The 17712-nt window shown below is 41.7% G+C and overlaps 1 protein-coding gene across 1 annotated transcript in view; it reads right to left on the bottom strand.

Moving 5' to 3' along the window:
• The window catches only part of mtmr11 (myotubularin related protein 11), a 39265-nt gene that overhangs the window by 7301 nt on the left and 14252 nt on the right, over window positions 1-17712 (bottom strand). The window contains exons 3-13 of the mRNA XM_080426896.1: window positions 16334-16470; window positions 15895-15964; window positions 15137-15276; window positions 14505-14589; window positions 11488-11635; window positions 10246-10333; window positions 9492-9580; window positions 8423-8550; window positions 5560-5638; window positions 4365-4435; window positions 2009-2181 (exon numbers count right to left, since the gene is read on the bottom strand). Coding sequence (XP_080283022.1) covers window positions 2009-2181; window positions 4365-4435; window positions 5560-5638; window positions 8423-8550; window positions 9492-9580; window positions 10246-10333; window positions 11488-11635; window positions 14505-14589; window positions 15137-15276; window positions 15895-15964; window positions 16334-16470 — 1208 coding nt within the window. The remainder of the gene's footprint in view (window positions 1-2008; window positions 2182-4364; window positions 4436-5559; window positions 5639-8422; window positions 8551-9491; window positions 9581-10245; window positions 10334-11487; window positions 11636-14504; window positions 14590-15136; window positions 15277-15894; window positions 15965-16333; window positions 16471-17712) is intronic.

Below are 17712 nucleotides of genomic sequence, written 5' to 3'. Positions count from 1 at the left end.
CGCAGAAACCTGTGTCTGTCTGTCTGTCTGTCTGTCCGACCGAACTGACTTAAAAAAAAATCTGATTGATCATAATATCGAAGGTTACAGCGAGCCAAGCCATCATCTTCCGATTTGCATCGCACCTCAAAGGTTGTACAACATGTTGTGGATATAATACTGTACATTACAAGCACAGTGTATTGTCATACTCCATGACATGGAGAGAAAGTTTTGGATTAAGTGATGGAAGAACACACACAGGCAAGTGACTATATTGGCATCATGTAACAGTTAACATGACCGTAACAAAAATAAATCTATTATGTATAGGCTTCTAGCCTACCTACATAATCAACCGTTCATACATAATCTCGTTCAACCTTTAGTGAGATGCATTGCCCAAAACATTTCCCAGCCTGGTTGGTTTATTCTCTAATATTACACCATGCGATGTGGTATAACTTGTAGATTTACTGAGTGCTTGTAGATCACTCTACTTTCTGTTCTTTTTGGCAAGCGACACGGAAAAATAGGATCTTGTCGGGCCAGGTTAGCCGGCCAAGAAAGTGCCAAGAGGAAACCCCGATCGGTCGTATGGTAGTGGGTACCGCACTGGGTACCCTGACAACGGGTACAACAACGATAATGGTATTGCATAAATGGGTGGGGCATTCATTCCCCACTTGCATCGCTCTCGAGTAGAGCGGTGATCATTTATAAATTGTAAATTGTGATATCTAACGTTATTAGTACTGTGGTAACGGGTACCCGCACTGGGTACTCTAACAACGGGTACAGCGAGTGACCACGGTTATTGCATAACCGGGTGTGGCATGCATTCCCAACTTGCTTTGTTCCCGATTGCAACTTGCATCGTTCCTGATGCCCAAAGGGCACCGGTTTAGTTACACTAACGTAGTATACAGTAATAAGCTTGCTATTATTACACTGTAATTATGAAAAAGAAGCTACACAAGTTCTAGGATCTCTGTGCATGCACCTGGGATAAAACGCTAGCCCAAAAAGGCAGCCATCATAGCTGGAATTCTGGATTGAAGCCATGCTTTACCCTGAACATTTGGCGACAATAGCAAATCTATAATTTCACGCTCACGCATTGTGAGCGTGAAATTGAGATTTTGTGATTTTGTGTAGAGGGGAAAAAGGAGTGTACCTAGACTAGAGCCCTGGGGCACTCCAGTCATTGAAGTATATATGGTTTAAGTGGTTAATCTGATGCTGCGGGGCCTCCCTGCTGAAAGCTGATGACCTCTGTCATGTTGATCGTCTGATGCTTCTTCCCTACTCGGATAACCTACAGCAGACTGCTGCCAAAATCGTCTGCTTAAACTGTGGATAGGTTCACATACACACTCACATGCACACACTAGGCCTGTCCCCGCCTAAGGATTTGTTTAGTCGAATCTAATTGGTGACTAATTGCCAATCTAATATATAAAAAAAAAAAAAGGGCCAAAATACATTTTATTTCAAAGGGCCAAGTCTACACAGTTTGTTTTGTGTCTCCAGCAGAGTTTCTAGTGTCTCTATCTCTCTCTGGAAGAGGTTGCACATGAACTCTGCAGCCGCACTGAGGCGCTCTAACACAAACAATACCAATACAAAGACGAGGAATAAGAAGAATAAAGTGGAAGTTACGTGTGGTTGCAGGTGTAGACTTGGCCAAAAAACAATTAAAAACATTTTTGTCCCTTAAAAAAAAAAAAAAATTACTAAGAGACACGCAGTCGACTCGGACCCCCCGCGACTAACCAGTCGACTAGTCGACTTAGTCGAGGTCAGGCCTAGCACACACACAATGCATGTCTGTATTGAGTCAACAGAAACACAATCAAATGCATGTAAACAATAATATGCGAGTGCAAACAAAGTAAGCTGGTAAAAAGAAGGATCACATCCTTACATTGAAACCATCAACGTAATAGCCGTGTCCACACACACGCATGCACACACGTACGTACATACGCACGCACACACACACACGTACATACGCACACACACACACCTCCTCCTTGTCATTGTCACGGTGGTGGTTGAGGCGACTGTAGAAGCGGTGTCCGCCCATCACCCACTCCTTCTGCACCAGGCCCTGGAAGCCCACCTGCGTCCGGCTATGGGGGTCACACATCACCTGGACGAGGCATGACACCACACAGCTAATATCCCGGTCCTCTGATTCTGTAACACAGCAGGAGAGCACAAACTATTTATGTTTCTTGTGCCTCTTTTTCCATTTCTTTACCTAGTAATAATAATAAAACCTTTGTTTTTCATTCTATGAATGTATGCATGTGTATGTATGTACTGTATGTATGCATATGCATATTTATTAGCGATGCATTAATATGTTGGCTGTATTATCGCATCGGCCGATATTCACCTCGTTGACTGCCATTAGAAAATTGGCAAATAAGTAGACAAAACGATGTAGCCGATGTTTATCATGCATCAATTTGGCGCTGACTATGGTTGGTGTGTCGGTTATCTGCAGCCTACCAAGCTGCAGATATGGAACAGTTTTAATAATTTCCTTGGCACAAATACCGGAATGAATAACATGAATAACACTGGTTTATGATTATTTTATCACAACTAAGTACGTATGGATCTCGTTATATAACTATAAAGCACTTTATTTCACATTGCTTTACATAAAACTTTAAAATAAAGAAAAGAAACATGATAAGTGCAGCGAGAAATTAAATCATCATCAATCAAGTTTTTTTTGCTTAAGACATGTTTAAATACCATTGCAATAGTAAAGGCAAATAAATATCTGGATTCATTGGACCCCTGCCCCCTTTATTAAAGATTATTCTTCAATTTGTGTAATTTTGTAAATGTGGATAAGTTTCATGGTCATATGTACTATTGTGTTGCTACTGTGACACATCTGTCAAATTGTAGCCCTTGCACTCTCCATTGGCATAACACAGAGGCAAGAGGGAGTAAGTGTACTGCTGTGATCATATTGCAATGCTAAGCACTGAGCAGTTTCTCTCCAGTTTTTCAAGGCACAATTAAAGGTTGTTTCTAACCTGGATCACTAGATAGAAAGTGATGCATTCAGTTTGTGCTGGATATTCAAACCAAACAATGAAGTTCTGAATGTTCTAGTTGTTTCTGTCTTATAGTCTATACCCCACCCCCCAATTCACAGCCAAGCATCTGGGGAGCAGACCTCTGGCTTTTTATTCAACAACAGAATGACAACAAGCTAGAGAGAGGAGAGAGAGAGAGAGAGAGAGAGAGAGAGAGAGAGAGAGAGAGAGAATGCGAGAATGAGAAAGACAGACCAGAGAGATTGAGAGGGAGAGAGACAGAAAGACAGACAGTGAAAGAGTCTGACACTATACTGCAAGCCTGAGAAAGAGAGGGGGAATATGACAGGGACTGACATTCTGTAAACAGACAAAGAGAGACAGGCATACACCACAAAAAGAGAGAGAGAGCGAGAGCGAGAGCGAGAGAGAGAGAGAGAGATTTGGGGCCTGTCTAGAAGTGCCCGTGAGTCATAACTGCAGTGGCTTATTTACTAGTGATCAGGCCAGTGGTGGGCAGTTCTGCGGCTTGGACTGGGGTCTTAAGACTGAGACTGATATATGAGCCTCTCAGCCAAACAGCCATTCTCAGACCCTGCCAACTGCAAGACACTTACAGCTGGAGAAGAGAAAATCAAAGGCCAGTAGCTAGCAATAAACATTGGCTGAGGCAAGCTCATCCCCATGTTTATGCCTGCACGATAGGAAGCCAGACATATGAGTATTAGTGAACAACAGCCTACTGTCTCTGTACTGAGTGCTAGCAGTTGCTTGTACCATGTTCACATTGTCCCACGTAACTTAAAATGAGAACAGTAGATTACAGGAGAATAAGTAATTAATAAAGAGTGATTAGAACACCAAAAGTTAAACAATGAGACTATCACTAATCAATTATCCAGTTATAAGTACTACATAAGCCTAGCAATACCTAACATGGCAACTTGAATACTAGAGTAGACAGCAGTATTCCTTGTTTGCCTGAGAAATGACAAAGGCCTCTTTGAACATCTACCACTTTAAAAGTCTAGACAGCATTTGGCTACTTTCACTTTGGACTGCTTGAAGCGCCTCAAGTCACAACAATTAAGCTGGCCCGTCCGTACGTGACAACTACAACAATACTGGCAGCTGTAACAGTGTCCTTGACGCCGTGCTCTGGGTCAATTAAGTGACTTCATGTAGGCCCATTGGAGTGTGCTTGTCCCCAGTAGCAGCTCCTTCAGGGAGAGCATAAACATGCTCTTAATGACAGCGAGGCGCTGTGAATAATGAATGGCTTGAATAACAAGAGCTGGGGGCGAGGGTCACGTGACTCACCTTGCAGCACGACGGTCAGGTGACCACCACGGAGCAGGCAGGCTACCTCAGCTGCTTTCCTCAGACAGCACCTGGAGACAGAGGCGTGCAGGTGAACAGGTGCTAGCAGATTATGATGGGCTGAGATTAATGCATTTTAACTGTAATCCTTAACTGTAACAAAGTACATAAATAGTAAATATATTAGGGAAAATAATGCATTGTTCATTCTTATTATTTGTCAGGTCACTTGGAAAGATGTTTAAATGTTCTATGACATTCATTTTCACTTTGTTTTTTTTTAAATGTTTTTTGGGGGGTTTTATGACCTCAATTACACCCAAAAAACCTGAGCTTTGAACATTCAGTGGATTTTCTGTGGTCTGGGGTTTTCTGGGCGGAGCAGGCAAAATCCCTCAACAGCGACACCCGCAGGCAAAGATTTCTTTTTTTCATTGCAGTTGAAAAGGCTTTAGAAATGTGAGAGAAAAACACCTGCAATGGCTAACTGGAGTGGAATTTTCAGTTAAAACTTTTTATACACATTTGAAGGACCATGACAAAGACTTTTAATGTGTTGTAAAACAGAAAGTCATGAAACCTTTAAAGACGATGTTGAGATGACAGGCAATTTAGCAAACACTGAAAAGATTTCACTTTCATTGTTATGAATGCATACATGACAGATACTACATGTATCAAAGACCATTATCTGTTTCTACGTAGCCAAAAAGTAATACGAATGGTGGTATGCTGTGCATTTGACTTTAGTAAACACTAGAAGCATTGAGTTAAAGCACAGATTAGCATAAATCAACAGTATCGGAGTCAGTTTATTGGCCAAGTATGTTCACATACAAGGAATTTGACTTATCCAAGCCTGATTTATAATTTGTCGTATGACGGACAAAATAGCAGATCTACAAGCTCAAAACACGTTGCAATATAGATCTGCTATTGTTGGCACGGGTCATCATCGTATTAATCAGGCATATGATATGAAAATGTGACATCATATCACCATGGTACAATCAAGGCATCATAATCATGGCTAGTGGCTTTGGTCAGACAAGTTTTTAACCGTGGTCAAATCAATGGTCAAATCTGTAAATGTGGTCAAAAGAGAGACATTTCAAATCTTTGTGATCAATGTAAAGCCGTGGGTATCCAATCCATTATGGATGATGGATTAGATTTGTCTAAACAGGTCTGTTACCTGGTGTAATCTAGCCAATGGGTGCTCTCCAGGGTTGATAGCCATTTGTCGTCGGGCACAGACACAGACGAAGAGATATCTGCAAGCCAAGACAACAGGACAAAAGAGTGAAATAAAGTTTTGGATCTCCCACTACAAATCAGTGGAAGATTTGCCTACACAACAGAATTTCACCCAGAATATTTGTCTTGGAAGGGTGGAAAGGCCTCTCTAACTAGACTCTTGATGATAATTAAACTATTGATATTCAATTAAGAGATGCAGCGACTGGCATAGGAACTGTCTCCAAAATGTATAGATTATTATGTGATTTTTTTTTTGCAGAAGTGCACCCATAAATGAACATTACCGACAAAGATCTGGGTGTACCTCTCGCACACAGAGCAGTGGGAAGCTACAGTATACGAGTCATTCAAACTATCTTTCAAACTTTGCGTCTGGGTAACTCAGTTGGTAGAGCAATCCCAAGTAGCATTAAGTACATGGAGCTGATGGTAGGTGTTCAGTTCACCTCAGCAATCCATCTCCCAGCGGTCAAGTGCATTGAAAAGGGGATTGACATCCTGAGACAGAGACTATCAGGCTCTGTATGCTACTTTGTTCTCTTGGGTATTTTATTCCTGTGCTGGCTCACAGCATACACGACCTGCCACTGTCTATCGGCGATGGTGCTGAACCATTCGCCAATCAATGTAGAGCGACAGTGTGATGTCCTTGGTTTGTCAATGGTATCTGTTTTCTTTTATCAAGCTCGTCTTGTGGCTTGCTTGGCTCAATAAGTGACAATTTGTTTATGATAGGATAAAAGCTATTTTACAGCCGTGAATTTTAAAATGATTTAATGAGAAGGGCCCCCCAAAAGTGCTCAGCCCCTTCAGTGTTGAGTTTAGCTCCACCCCTAGGGCTTAGCTACTGATACAATTCCAATCTGTTTTCATTTCCTATCCACTTGTTATGATGACTCAAAGCCTATTTCCCAAAAGTTCACCAATGATGTGAAAGGGTGTTTTCATAATTATGCTAACTCAGTGAGACACAAAAGTCAAAACAACGTGAGCAATAACTGAAGAATGTATGTGCTGTGAAAATGGGACACTGAGCGTACACTTTCTTCCCACTAGTGTGTGTGTGTGTGTGTCTGTGTGTGCAACTGTGCGCCGCGTACGTGTGTGTGTGTGCGTGCAATCGTGCATGTGTGTGTGAGATAATGGTTAGTGACCCTGGTTATTGCTCTGCCCATGTGAAACAACTGTGTTTGTGTGTGCATAATGCACACGCATACGTGCACAAAGGGTGTTTGGTGTGCAACGCAGGCATGCATCTCACACTTCCAGGGCCAGCAGTCGGTTATTTGACCATGGGCTTTGTCTACCCTGTTTTTATTCAACCATGGAATGTGCTGTGTGCGCCTACGCAAGAAAAACAGCAACACCATCTCCCACAGCTTGTTCTGACTTGTCAGTACATGGTCTCAAAATAATAATTATGTGCTTAGAAATAAACGACTAAATCTGAAGTAATAAAAACAAAATGTCCATCAAAGCCTGTTTGTCCTGAGTAAATTAATGGGTTGACTATGAATCCAAAGCCTGTGACTATTACAATCAAACCGTCAGCAATCTACTGTACTCAAGTCATACTGCATTCTGTAGTACCCAGGTGTGACTGTATGCAGTATATCTGGTATATATAAGTAGGAATGTGAAGTAGGGCAAGGATGAAAAACAGCATGCATGCACAGCCTACACAGCAAAAATCCTGGGATAAAAATGGACCTGTAAGCGAGTGTAAAGGTAAGGAAAACAACCACTAGCGTGAAGTATAAGCAAAGCATTGATTTATGATCTTGTTGGCTTTCATCCAGGTCCATGATTTGAGGAGGTCTGCTGATGTTGTGATGTCCTGTCATCTGGTTCTGATCTAAGAGCTCGTTTCTCCTCTTCACTCAGTCCCAGTAGCATGGTAATGTAGTCCACATGGGAACAGATTAGCACCACCACTTTATATCAGCAATAATGTCCTACCTGCCTGCTGGACGCTCAGGGCAAGAGGTTGTATGCAAGATGAGGCTAAACTGTTTTGCCAACAAATCATAATGACTGATTAATGACGTGTGTTAATTAGATCAAGTACGTGCACTGGCACAACGCCTTGTTCCTCTCCAGGTCTGCATAGGCGTTAATGGTGGGCTGAATAAAGCATTAAAGCAGGACGTCTAAACCTCTGGGTCTAAACCCAAATGTTTTGCCTGCATCACAGACCAAAAACATCAATAGAAGGGAAATATACTGTATTGTTTCAAGGGACATTTGTGGGTCTCTCTTGAATTTGCAGCAAAACTGCTTACCTACAGCTTAAAATAAGCCCACTGCCAGCTCTCTACATAATGGTCAGCTCTGATGTATAGCCTTAACCTACAGCGCATGCTCCACCTTCCTGCTTTACATAGTATTAAAACTGAAAAGGGCTGGCGCCTGATCAAAACACAAGATAAACACGCAAATCGGGCGGTGTCTCTGTAGCTTGGTTTGAGTGATACAGTATGCATCATTAATCGCATATACCTCTCCCAAATTTGCACGCAAGCACTGCTGCTTGTTCTACAGAGAACTCTTTGGACAGCCACATAGGGAGAATTGATAAGTTATGCCTCGATTTGGTAAATTATTGTAACGTTTCTTAGCAGGAGAATTTCCCTTCAACATAACGGGCTCAGGCTTAAGAGTCAACATACATTTTGGTAGTATTTTACAGAAGTATTTTAGAAATGTGAATGATATACACCATGTCAAGTAAATGGGTTTGTGACTTCTTTGTGTGTGCATTAGTGTGCATGACTGTCCGTGTTTGCATCTTATCGTACCTCCCAGACAGAGTGCACGCAGACGGCTGTGTGCCAGTTGTATGTCAGTGGGTGAAGGCATCTCCTCTCCCAGATCAACCACCACACAAAGAGAAGACTGGCCGCCAAATAGGATCAACTCAAGGTTCCTATAACACACACAACAAGAAGAAGATGGTGAACCATGCACCATGAGTGTGTATTGATGCTTATTCATGTCTAACATCCAGCATGCCATGTTTGCTATCTATAAAACTTTTCCCCCCTTTTTTTTTAAATGTATTTTTTTGAACCGTTTATAGTTGTTCTTAAATTTCCTCCCCAATTTAGTCATTGCCAATTCCCCCCATGTTTGTATACAGTAGTCCAACCCCTACTGTTGGTCTGGGGAGGGTGTAGACAACCACGTGTCTCTTCCGATACACATGGAGTCACCAGACCCTGCTTTTGACCCGACAGTGAGGTGTTCCACAGTGAGGGCGTAATGCGTGCAGAGGAACACACTTCCTTCCCAGGTCCACTCCCTGCTGAACAGGCACCCCGACCAACCTGTAGGATTCTGTCAATTGTGTTCGTTGGAGTGCCTGGCCAAGCCGAAGGCACCACAGAAGAATCAAAACTCAGTCTACACGGTGGTGGGCCAGATCACTTTCTTTTTTAAATAACTGCCACTAGCTATCACACGGCTTGTATCGTAGACATCTATTTTGAATGCATGAGAGTTTGCTTCTTAGCCTTAGGCTTTCTGCCATTAAAGTGCAACATCAAACACATATTTTCACAACCTCCCTGGAATGAGGGGTGGTGAGACTGAGGCTTTCCCCTTGTGATAGTTATAGCCCACAGCTAAAACTACAGAGTGGGTGGTGGATGTGGTGGGGATGGGGACATGAGGAGACTGTGGTACTGAGGATAAAGTTGTATTTAATGCTCTACTTGCACTCACACACACACACACACACACACACACACACACACACACACACACACACACACACACACACACACACACACACACACACACACACACACACACACACACACACACACACACACACACCCCCCCCCCCCCCCCCCCCCCCCCCCCTACCTGATGTCATCCTTCTCATGGTAAATGTTGTTCTGGAAGCTTGCCATTCGTAGCAAATCACTGCCCCTAGGGTGGCGCCAACACCAGCGCTAAAAACACACAAAATATCCATGTCTCAGCCTGCACCATTGCAACAGCACCCTTTTTTAATAGCAGGATCCTACAGCTTAAGAGTCCACAAAATAGTAGTTTACTGTGCTCAGTGTGTGATTTATGACATTTGAACGAAAATGAGTAGGTTGCATGTAACCTCTCCGAAATGACGGCAGCGCAGAGGTTACAAAGTGTACAGTAAATACACTGAAAGAGGAACACTACTCATTTTAAGAATTCCTACGCATCATTTTTTATCATCTAGGGTTGCCAAATCACTATGTTTTAACGTGAACAGATCTTTTCCAAAGCCACAAACATGTGATGTCATGCGAAGTCCAGGTCTACTCCGTACAACTGAATGTGTGGATTGTTTATGTCCCCAGTTGAACTTTAATCCAGACTGCATCCCCAAAATGTCCCAAGGGTGCTCCCACAGTTACTTTTACCATCTTTCTCCAATGAACCTCTGTTGAACATAATGTAACCTGATCACATTGCAAGTCTTAGATCTCTGGTTTCTGCCTATGGGAGATGGTCTGTGTTCACAATAATGACTGGAATGTTGTGACCATATGAACGATACAGCAACTTTTAAACTGCAGGGTGCTGCCCTTCCATTAAGTGTACTCAAAATGTCCCTTATGATGAGTGTGCTTACCGGGATGCGTCCTTCATTGAAGTGGGCAAACGTCTTCTTCAGCTCCGTGTCTAGAACCTTCTGTGGAACTACATTGAACCTGGGAAGACTGACAGGAGATAAACAAATGATGCTCAGGGTTTAAGCAATTCCTGCTTTATTAGATAGCACACTGGAGTGTGACAGAATGATAACAAGCTATGTGCAAAGAGTTGGAATCATACCTGTGATGTCTCAAGAACATGTCATTAACCGGTTGAACTGACAAGTCAATATTTTTAATGCAAAAATGCAAACAGAATGTACTTCAGGATACATGTGTATGTGTATTGCACTTTATATTTTTCACTAGTGCATCTATTGAGCCAATTCCCTGCATATGTTACAGTAGCTATTTCATATTTATGTAATGCAAGCCATCTCAAAATTATGTTGACAGAGAAAGCTTGGCAATTGAGGATACTTTATCTTGTCGACTCGCACCACCTTTCAGTGTCACTTGACACCATTTCCTTAGTCGAACACAAGCCATTCATATTCAACTGAAGTTGACTAGTTGAGGGTGGGAACGCTGTAAGCAAACCTACAGCTTTGTTATGACGCTAAGTACTCAACAACAAAACTATTAACTTTGTTTACTGCTCTACGACTTTATGGGGTCATCATGATCTGGGTGATTTGTTAAGTAGTACTGCCATAGTGGGCCGCAAATGTTATTTTTAACCACAGTTGCATATCGAATAGAGACATCTATTCCCTGCCAGGTGAGGCAACACCTTTTTCCAGAGCTTTTGAGGGCGTTCTCTCAGGGTGCATTAGGAAGTTTCATGTCCGATTTTCACATGTCCTCCTCACAATAGAGCGATAGGATTCAGGTTAAAACTACCAATGCTGGGGTTGTCACTGGGAACATTTTGAACTGATAATGTATATATTCAACATTGGAGATGTTTCCACCCAAATAGCATTTTTACACTTTCAATGTCTGTAAAGGGTCTAATCCAGTGGTTCCAAACCTTTTCTGAATCGGGGCCCACTTGAAAATCTAGAAAGCATTCGCGACCCACCCATCTGAAATGGGTCATGTGCATTTTCAGACCACCTTTACTTTCCCCCTTCATATCAATGTTAGATTATAATCAATCTTAGTGTTTTGCCTAATTATTTGGGGCCCCACTTGCAAAAACCCTAACGTCACACAGGTTGGGAATCACTGGTCTAGTCATCCACATTTAGAGGGATCTCGGTGGAATGGGACTGTACCTGGTGGACATCTCAAAGCGATCGTTGACCGAGCTGACCCTCCAGCCAGTGGCCCGGCAGCGCTCCAGCTCCTGCTCCCAGTCTGCAGAGGACTCGAACCAGTTCATGTGGGCGTCACGACGACGGTTGCTTAGGAACTGCTTCATCTCTGGAGGTGGAGAGAGAGTGGGACATGGATATTCAGAAGAGATGTACGTGAGTGCTGTTCAGATACGAGAGAAGAGCTGAAGAAAATGATTGCTATAGCGAATATATTGTAGTGCACAAGAAGGTAAGGGGGCTAAACAATGAATTATACTGTAGTTACAGTACTTTCTTTATGACGTGAACTAGTACCTTGGGAGGCTGAAGTCTTGAATAAGGACCACACATTTTGGCATCCATTTGCCTGCGGCTCCATTATATGCAATGGCCATATACTTCTTGCTCTACACTGGTAGTAGTTACCAGTACCATATGAGGTACTTCATAACATCAATCAATTTGATGTGACAACAGATTTGTCCAATTAAGGCTATGGGAAGCGGGAACACCAGTGAAAAAGACATGAGCATTATAGAACCGGCATCATCGTCTATAGACCATTTTCCTGCTAATCTTTATTTTTAGATTTTGCATTGGTTTATACTTTTTCCAAAGTCATTCAAAAGTTACAGAACTCAATTTTGGCTAAACATCACTGCATGGGTAATAAGTCAAGGACGTTTGAATTTAGTCTGTCAATTAATCCTTTCTCCAGGGACTACTTACGGATAGACTTTTCAAATAAATCTTTAAAATGCATTAAGGGATAATACGTCAAAACATAACTACGCAATGACATTTAAAGGTGGTGCAAGTAATATTGTTTGGCTAAAACAAAAACCTTTTAGTAAAAAAAAAAAAAAGAAGAAGTTGGAGCTCAATATTCTGATAATAGCAATGATTAAAGAGCTAGAGAGACCCCTGCCTATTACAGAACAAACACTCTATAGAGTGTTTGCTGAAGTCTTGAACAAGGACCACTGTTAGACATTTTGGCATCCATTTGCCTGAGGCTAATATATGGAGTGGCCATATATAGTGGCCACTCTATAGAGTGTTTGTTCAGTAACAGGGGTCTCCCCGTCTCTCCAGCCCTTTAATGAATCATCTAATCAGGAGAGTGAACCCATTTATCAGTGTGATCACATCCAATTTCACGTGTTTATCCTGCATGAGATCTCTCACCTGACTGAATAAAATTGGTATCTCGACCTGAAAATACATTTTATGTTTACTAAAGAGCTGGAGAAAGAGGCAAGGGAGTCCCCCGTTACTGAACAAACATGCTATACTGTAGCACTGATTACTATTAACATATAGAGCTATTTTAACATTTATTAAAAAACATTATAATAAAAAAAATCACTTAACCAGTTGAACCCCAGAATCCATATTCTGTGGGAAACATTAGGCAAAAATAGCAGATCTACAAGCTCACAACGCGTCACATTGCGAAGCGTTGTGAGCTTGTAGATTGACTATTTTTGGCAAAGACATTTGGCATAGACGGAGAAAAGTGGTCCAAGTACAGTTGCAAGTTTCATGTCCCTGTCTGTTGATTTTGAAACCATACTGAGATCAATGGAATCCAATTGGGTTCCACGAGAAAAACAAATACAAGCTAAAATAGCAAGCTCATAGCGCGGCACGCTATTTTTGAAGAGCCAAAGCATTAACTAATGGTTAAAGTGGTTAAAAATGTAAAGGGTTAAAGAATGAGATCTTGACAAAGTGGTTGAAGATCAAAATGTTACACTCAAACTGTCACTCAGGTGGTTGAATTGAGTGCCCTGTACTGACCACACACTGGCCAAACTTGACCCTTGGGCAGAGTTGAGCTGGGGGTCATCTGGTGACATGCTTCAGAGAGGCCTTTACATTATTCATCTGACAGCCAGCAGCCATCTATAACCTGGCCAGCTTAGTGTAGCCTTAACATAGCATAATGTATTGTAGTACATCCGTCCAGGCTCATGTTTCTCTGCATCCGCAGTGGCAACCACAATGGCTAATACAAAAATCCAGTAAGTCTCATATTTAAAACTAGTGATAAAAGCTGGCTTCTTTGTCGATGGAAATTTTAGACTATATTTCATTGCAAAATTAGATATTCACCACTTTAAACAAGTCACCTACAACTATACAATAATTGTTCAAATCAAAACTAATTATTGGACTCTTTGCTTGTCTTTGGTTGGCAAAATGTTAACAAAACTGAGATGTTAATATATTGAGACACACTGAATGATGAAAGATGAATTTATATATTTTTCTCTCCCAAAAACTACGTATTCAATTGTTGTCAAGATAAATTAATGCAGCCTGGGTTTCATACCCGTACAAAAATAAATAGACTTCCTCGCATCTGGCAGTGGTTTCAGCCTCGGGAGGTTTCTTTGTTCTTTCATCATGACAGAGAACATTTCTCATTTTGTCAGCCACAGCGGATCTGAGCTACGTATACATCTCATCATGGTCTGCCTTAGAAACCAAAATACTTCCCGTTTAATATCCTCTATCTGCATTAAGGTTTTAAAATATGCTGACGATAAGAATTGAGAGAGAACCCCAGACAAAAATAGACAGAGGGATGGGGTAAAGAAATTATGAATATCTTACAAAGCAAGCAAGCATGCACTTTCACTAAAGTACAAACAAAAGGTTGTCTTGGTGACACTGGACTGGCACCTTTCATAAAGAGAACAGCTTCATTGTGCTTTACAGTACAGATAAATATAATATAAATCAATACACAAATGAAAAACCTTGACAGATGTTTGCATAGTATTTGAGTAGATGTCTGTGATAACCATGGTACAATAGACTATAGAGTAGACACTGTACTATTAACATTAGGCTATGCTTTATGTGGATGTGATTGAAGGTTTTTTCATGACCCCCAATATATTATGCCCATGAATATAAATTCACTATCAACCAAAGGGTGAATATAAATGAGAATATGGGGGAGGTGCATACATTCAGCTACTCACCCACACTCCCAAGGGCAGCATTCTGGAAGGATAGGACAGTCCCTACTTTGAGAGGCTGATACGTCTTCGCAATGGTGTAGGTTATCTAAAGCAGGATGTCAGAGAATCAATATGACAAATGTCATTGGTGCGTACATACACAAATAGATACAGTAGATTTGATTTGAAAAGCAATAAACATAGGTTAGTACAATTCAAGGATAAGACACATTGTGGTCCTTATATATATATATACAAATTACAGGTTTGATTCCAAATGGAAATATCCACCGGTTGAGAAATGTGGCATTTACTCTGACAAAATACACAATAGCAAAACCAACCATTAAATATTACTGAAGCTTTTAGCTATTCAGTATCTGTGGCATTTTAGTGGATGAAGGCATGCGTGTGTTTTTTTTTTTTTTAGATATTGAGCGATGAACATCAAGTTACTATTCGTTGTCCCAAAATGGATACATTAGCCTCTTGTAATGAATCCACTCAATTGACAGGCGCGCACACACACACACACACACACACACACACACACACACACACACACACACACACACACACACACACACACACACACACACACACACACACACACACACACACACACACACACACACACACACACACACACACACCTCTACAGCCTGTGTGTCGGGGGTGAGGCGGTCGAAGAGGAAGCAGATGACTCGGAGGTCTCTGCAGTATAGCACCAGCTCCTCCGGGGTGAACTTCAGTGAGGAGTTAGGAGTCACTAACTTGGTCCGCGATGGGCCCACTGCAACAAAGAGGAGAACACAGGATCTGATACACAGTTGCTGGGAAGCGAAATTAAATATATAGGAGCCCCAAGGGTGTGCTCATCTTTTTGTTTATGTTTACCCTTCTGGGGGAAGGGTGTGGAAAACCCTGGCAATGCTCAAAATCACTTCATGTAAAACAAAAATAATATACTACTACTATACTAATACTATTATAAAACCATAGAAAGAGTGCAGTCCTGCACACTGTCTTCACTTACAAACAAATGTTTGTAAGTGAAGATCAAGATTTTCATTAAGCATGTCTAACAAAAACATGGCAATGGGTAAAATAGCAACCTTGCATGTGTATTTTGAATGTATTTGTTTTACACATATTCATCAATGTTGATGAAGGAGTTAGCTTGCTGCCAACAGCAGCTATGTCACTGGAGGCAAATGGCTGCTGATGACCAATGTCACCCAAATGCTCAGCTGCGTCCAATGTTCCCCCTCATCACATAAAAAAGGTCAGAGGTAGATATTGGCCAATGAGTCTGTGGTCACAGAATGTGATGATAGAATGAATTTAATTTCTCCAAATGGCTCCATCAGTGGTTTGCAGACTGAGGGCACACAGAAGTGAAACTACTTACCAGCCACAACCTTCTCTATGGAAGCCAAAGCAACATCATGGTCTCCTAACAGCACTGGGTCTGCATTGTCCTGCAGAACGATATTTGAAAGAATCTACTGTTATATGACAGTTCTAAAATGTTCAACGGCATCACTGGGTCAAAATGTCAGATTGCAAATCAATCTTTGTCTTTGTTTTAAATCTTTGAAATACCAGAAAAGTGGCACGTACTGCAATAGGAAACCGTGGATTGCATCACATAAGTTGTCAAACACAGAAACATTTTCTAAAGTGACTTTCAAATATGCTTGTGCTGTAATGTACAAAGTGTTCTAGAACGGTAATGTCCTACTTGATAAATCCTAGCTGGCACAAATTCAGGTTAAAACAAACCAAGAAAAGTATCTTTAAATTCCATTATGTCATGTCAATTCCACTTCAAGTTGAGAAGGGCTTACATCAGGTTTGGGACTATCCTGAGGCACAAAGGCCACCCTGAAGTGGGTACAGAACAGGGTGCCGGACACCCACTCTCCTCCCTCCCTGGCAGTTAGCTTCTTCCTCACCAGCACGGCCCTCTGAAGTACGCACTCGCCTAGAAGGAACACAAATTGCCACATTAGAGATGCAGTGCAGAGGCCAGAGGCTATTGCAGGATATGGAATATACTGCAGCTCTGTGATAAGTGAGTGGGGGAAATTGTGTTTATACATGTATCTCCAAGACGGTTGCCCACTCTAAACTGTGCGTAACCGTTCATGTAAAGCAGCCTCAGCATATGCTTGATTAGCTCAAGTGGATCTGGGTGCATGTGTGATTTACATATTACTATGGATTACGATGGGAGAGAATTCTGGCATAAGCGGACAGTTTCTCTGCCTTTCTAACCGCACAACACCAAGAACATAGTCCTGTTTGAAAACAATGGGAGCTAGAGACATTCACACCTGGAACCTGCCTGGTACTACCACAGACTTGTGCTGTTAAACACTGAGCTGCTCCACTTGTGGCTCACTGCCTTGGTCAGATAAATAAATAGTAGAGAGTGGAGAATGTTACTAAATCTTCCCAGGCAGCCCCCGACTCCCAAGGTGACTCACAACATTGATTTTGACTAAACTGGTTTGTAAACTGGCTAAACAAATAAAAAAAATAAAAAAAATATGGCTATCCTCTATTAGTATGATTTGATGTGCAAGGATAATGAATTCTTAATAATCCTTGTCGAAGATAATCCAGAATCTTGAATTCCAGGACATTGCACCAAAAAAATAACTATTCATTCACCCAGTGACACACAAACGAAGACGGGCATTAGGCAATAACATTCTGGAAGGCAAAAAAAAAGAGGCACCAATACACACACGTGCATACAGTACAAACATGTGAATATGTACACACACTAACATCAGTGAGACAGCACATTTGTACACCTCTCCTTTGGGACTGCAAAACCTTTGCCAGGCTAGCCGACAGTTGCCATGGTGACTAGGACAGAGCACAGGGAGAGAAAACTGGCTTTTCCCCCCCTTCCTGACAAGAGCAGTACTTGGCCAGACAAATGATGAGGTAAAATGTTGTCATATTCACTTATTACACCATGAAAAAGGAAAGGCTCATGGGGCCGCCGCTTCCTCGAAATTTAAATAACATTTCAAGGAACAAACAAATTCCTTAACAGCAATTGTTTAGGGACCAGAAATCCAAGAGAAAATGACTGAATGTCAAAGCACCAAATAGGAAACGGTTGTTTTACACATGAAATGCTTGTGTATCTAGGGGCAGAGAGAGGAAGTATGGCTGTAATCAGAGCCTTCATTTCCAACGCCACAATTTG

Source organism: Gymnoscopelus braueri (assembly GCF_963280865.1).
Source record: "Gymnoscopelus braueri genome assembly, chromosome: 4".
NCBI classification, from domain to species: Eukaryota; Metazoa; Chordata; class Actinopteri; order Myctophiformes; family Myctophidae; genus Gymnoscopelus; species Gymnoscopelus braueri.
Note: the sequence above shows the minus strand (reverse complement) of the source record. Positions and strands in the feature narration are given on the sequence as shown.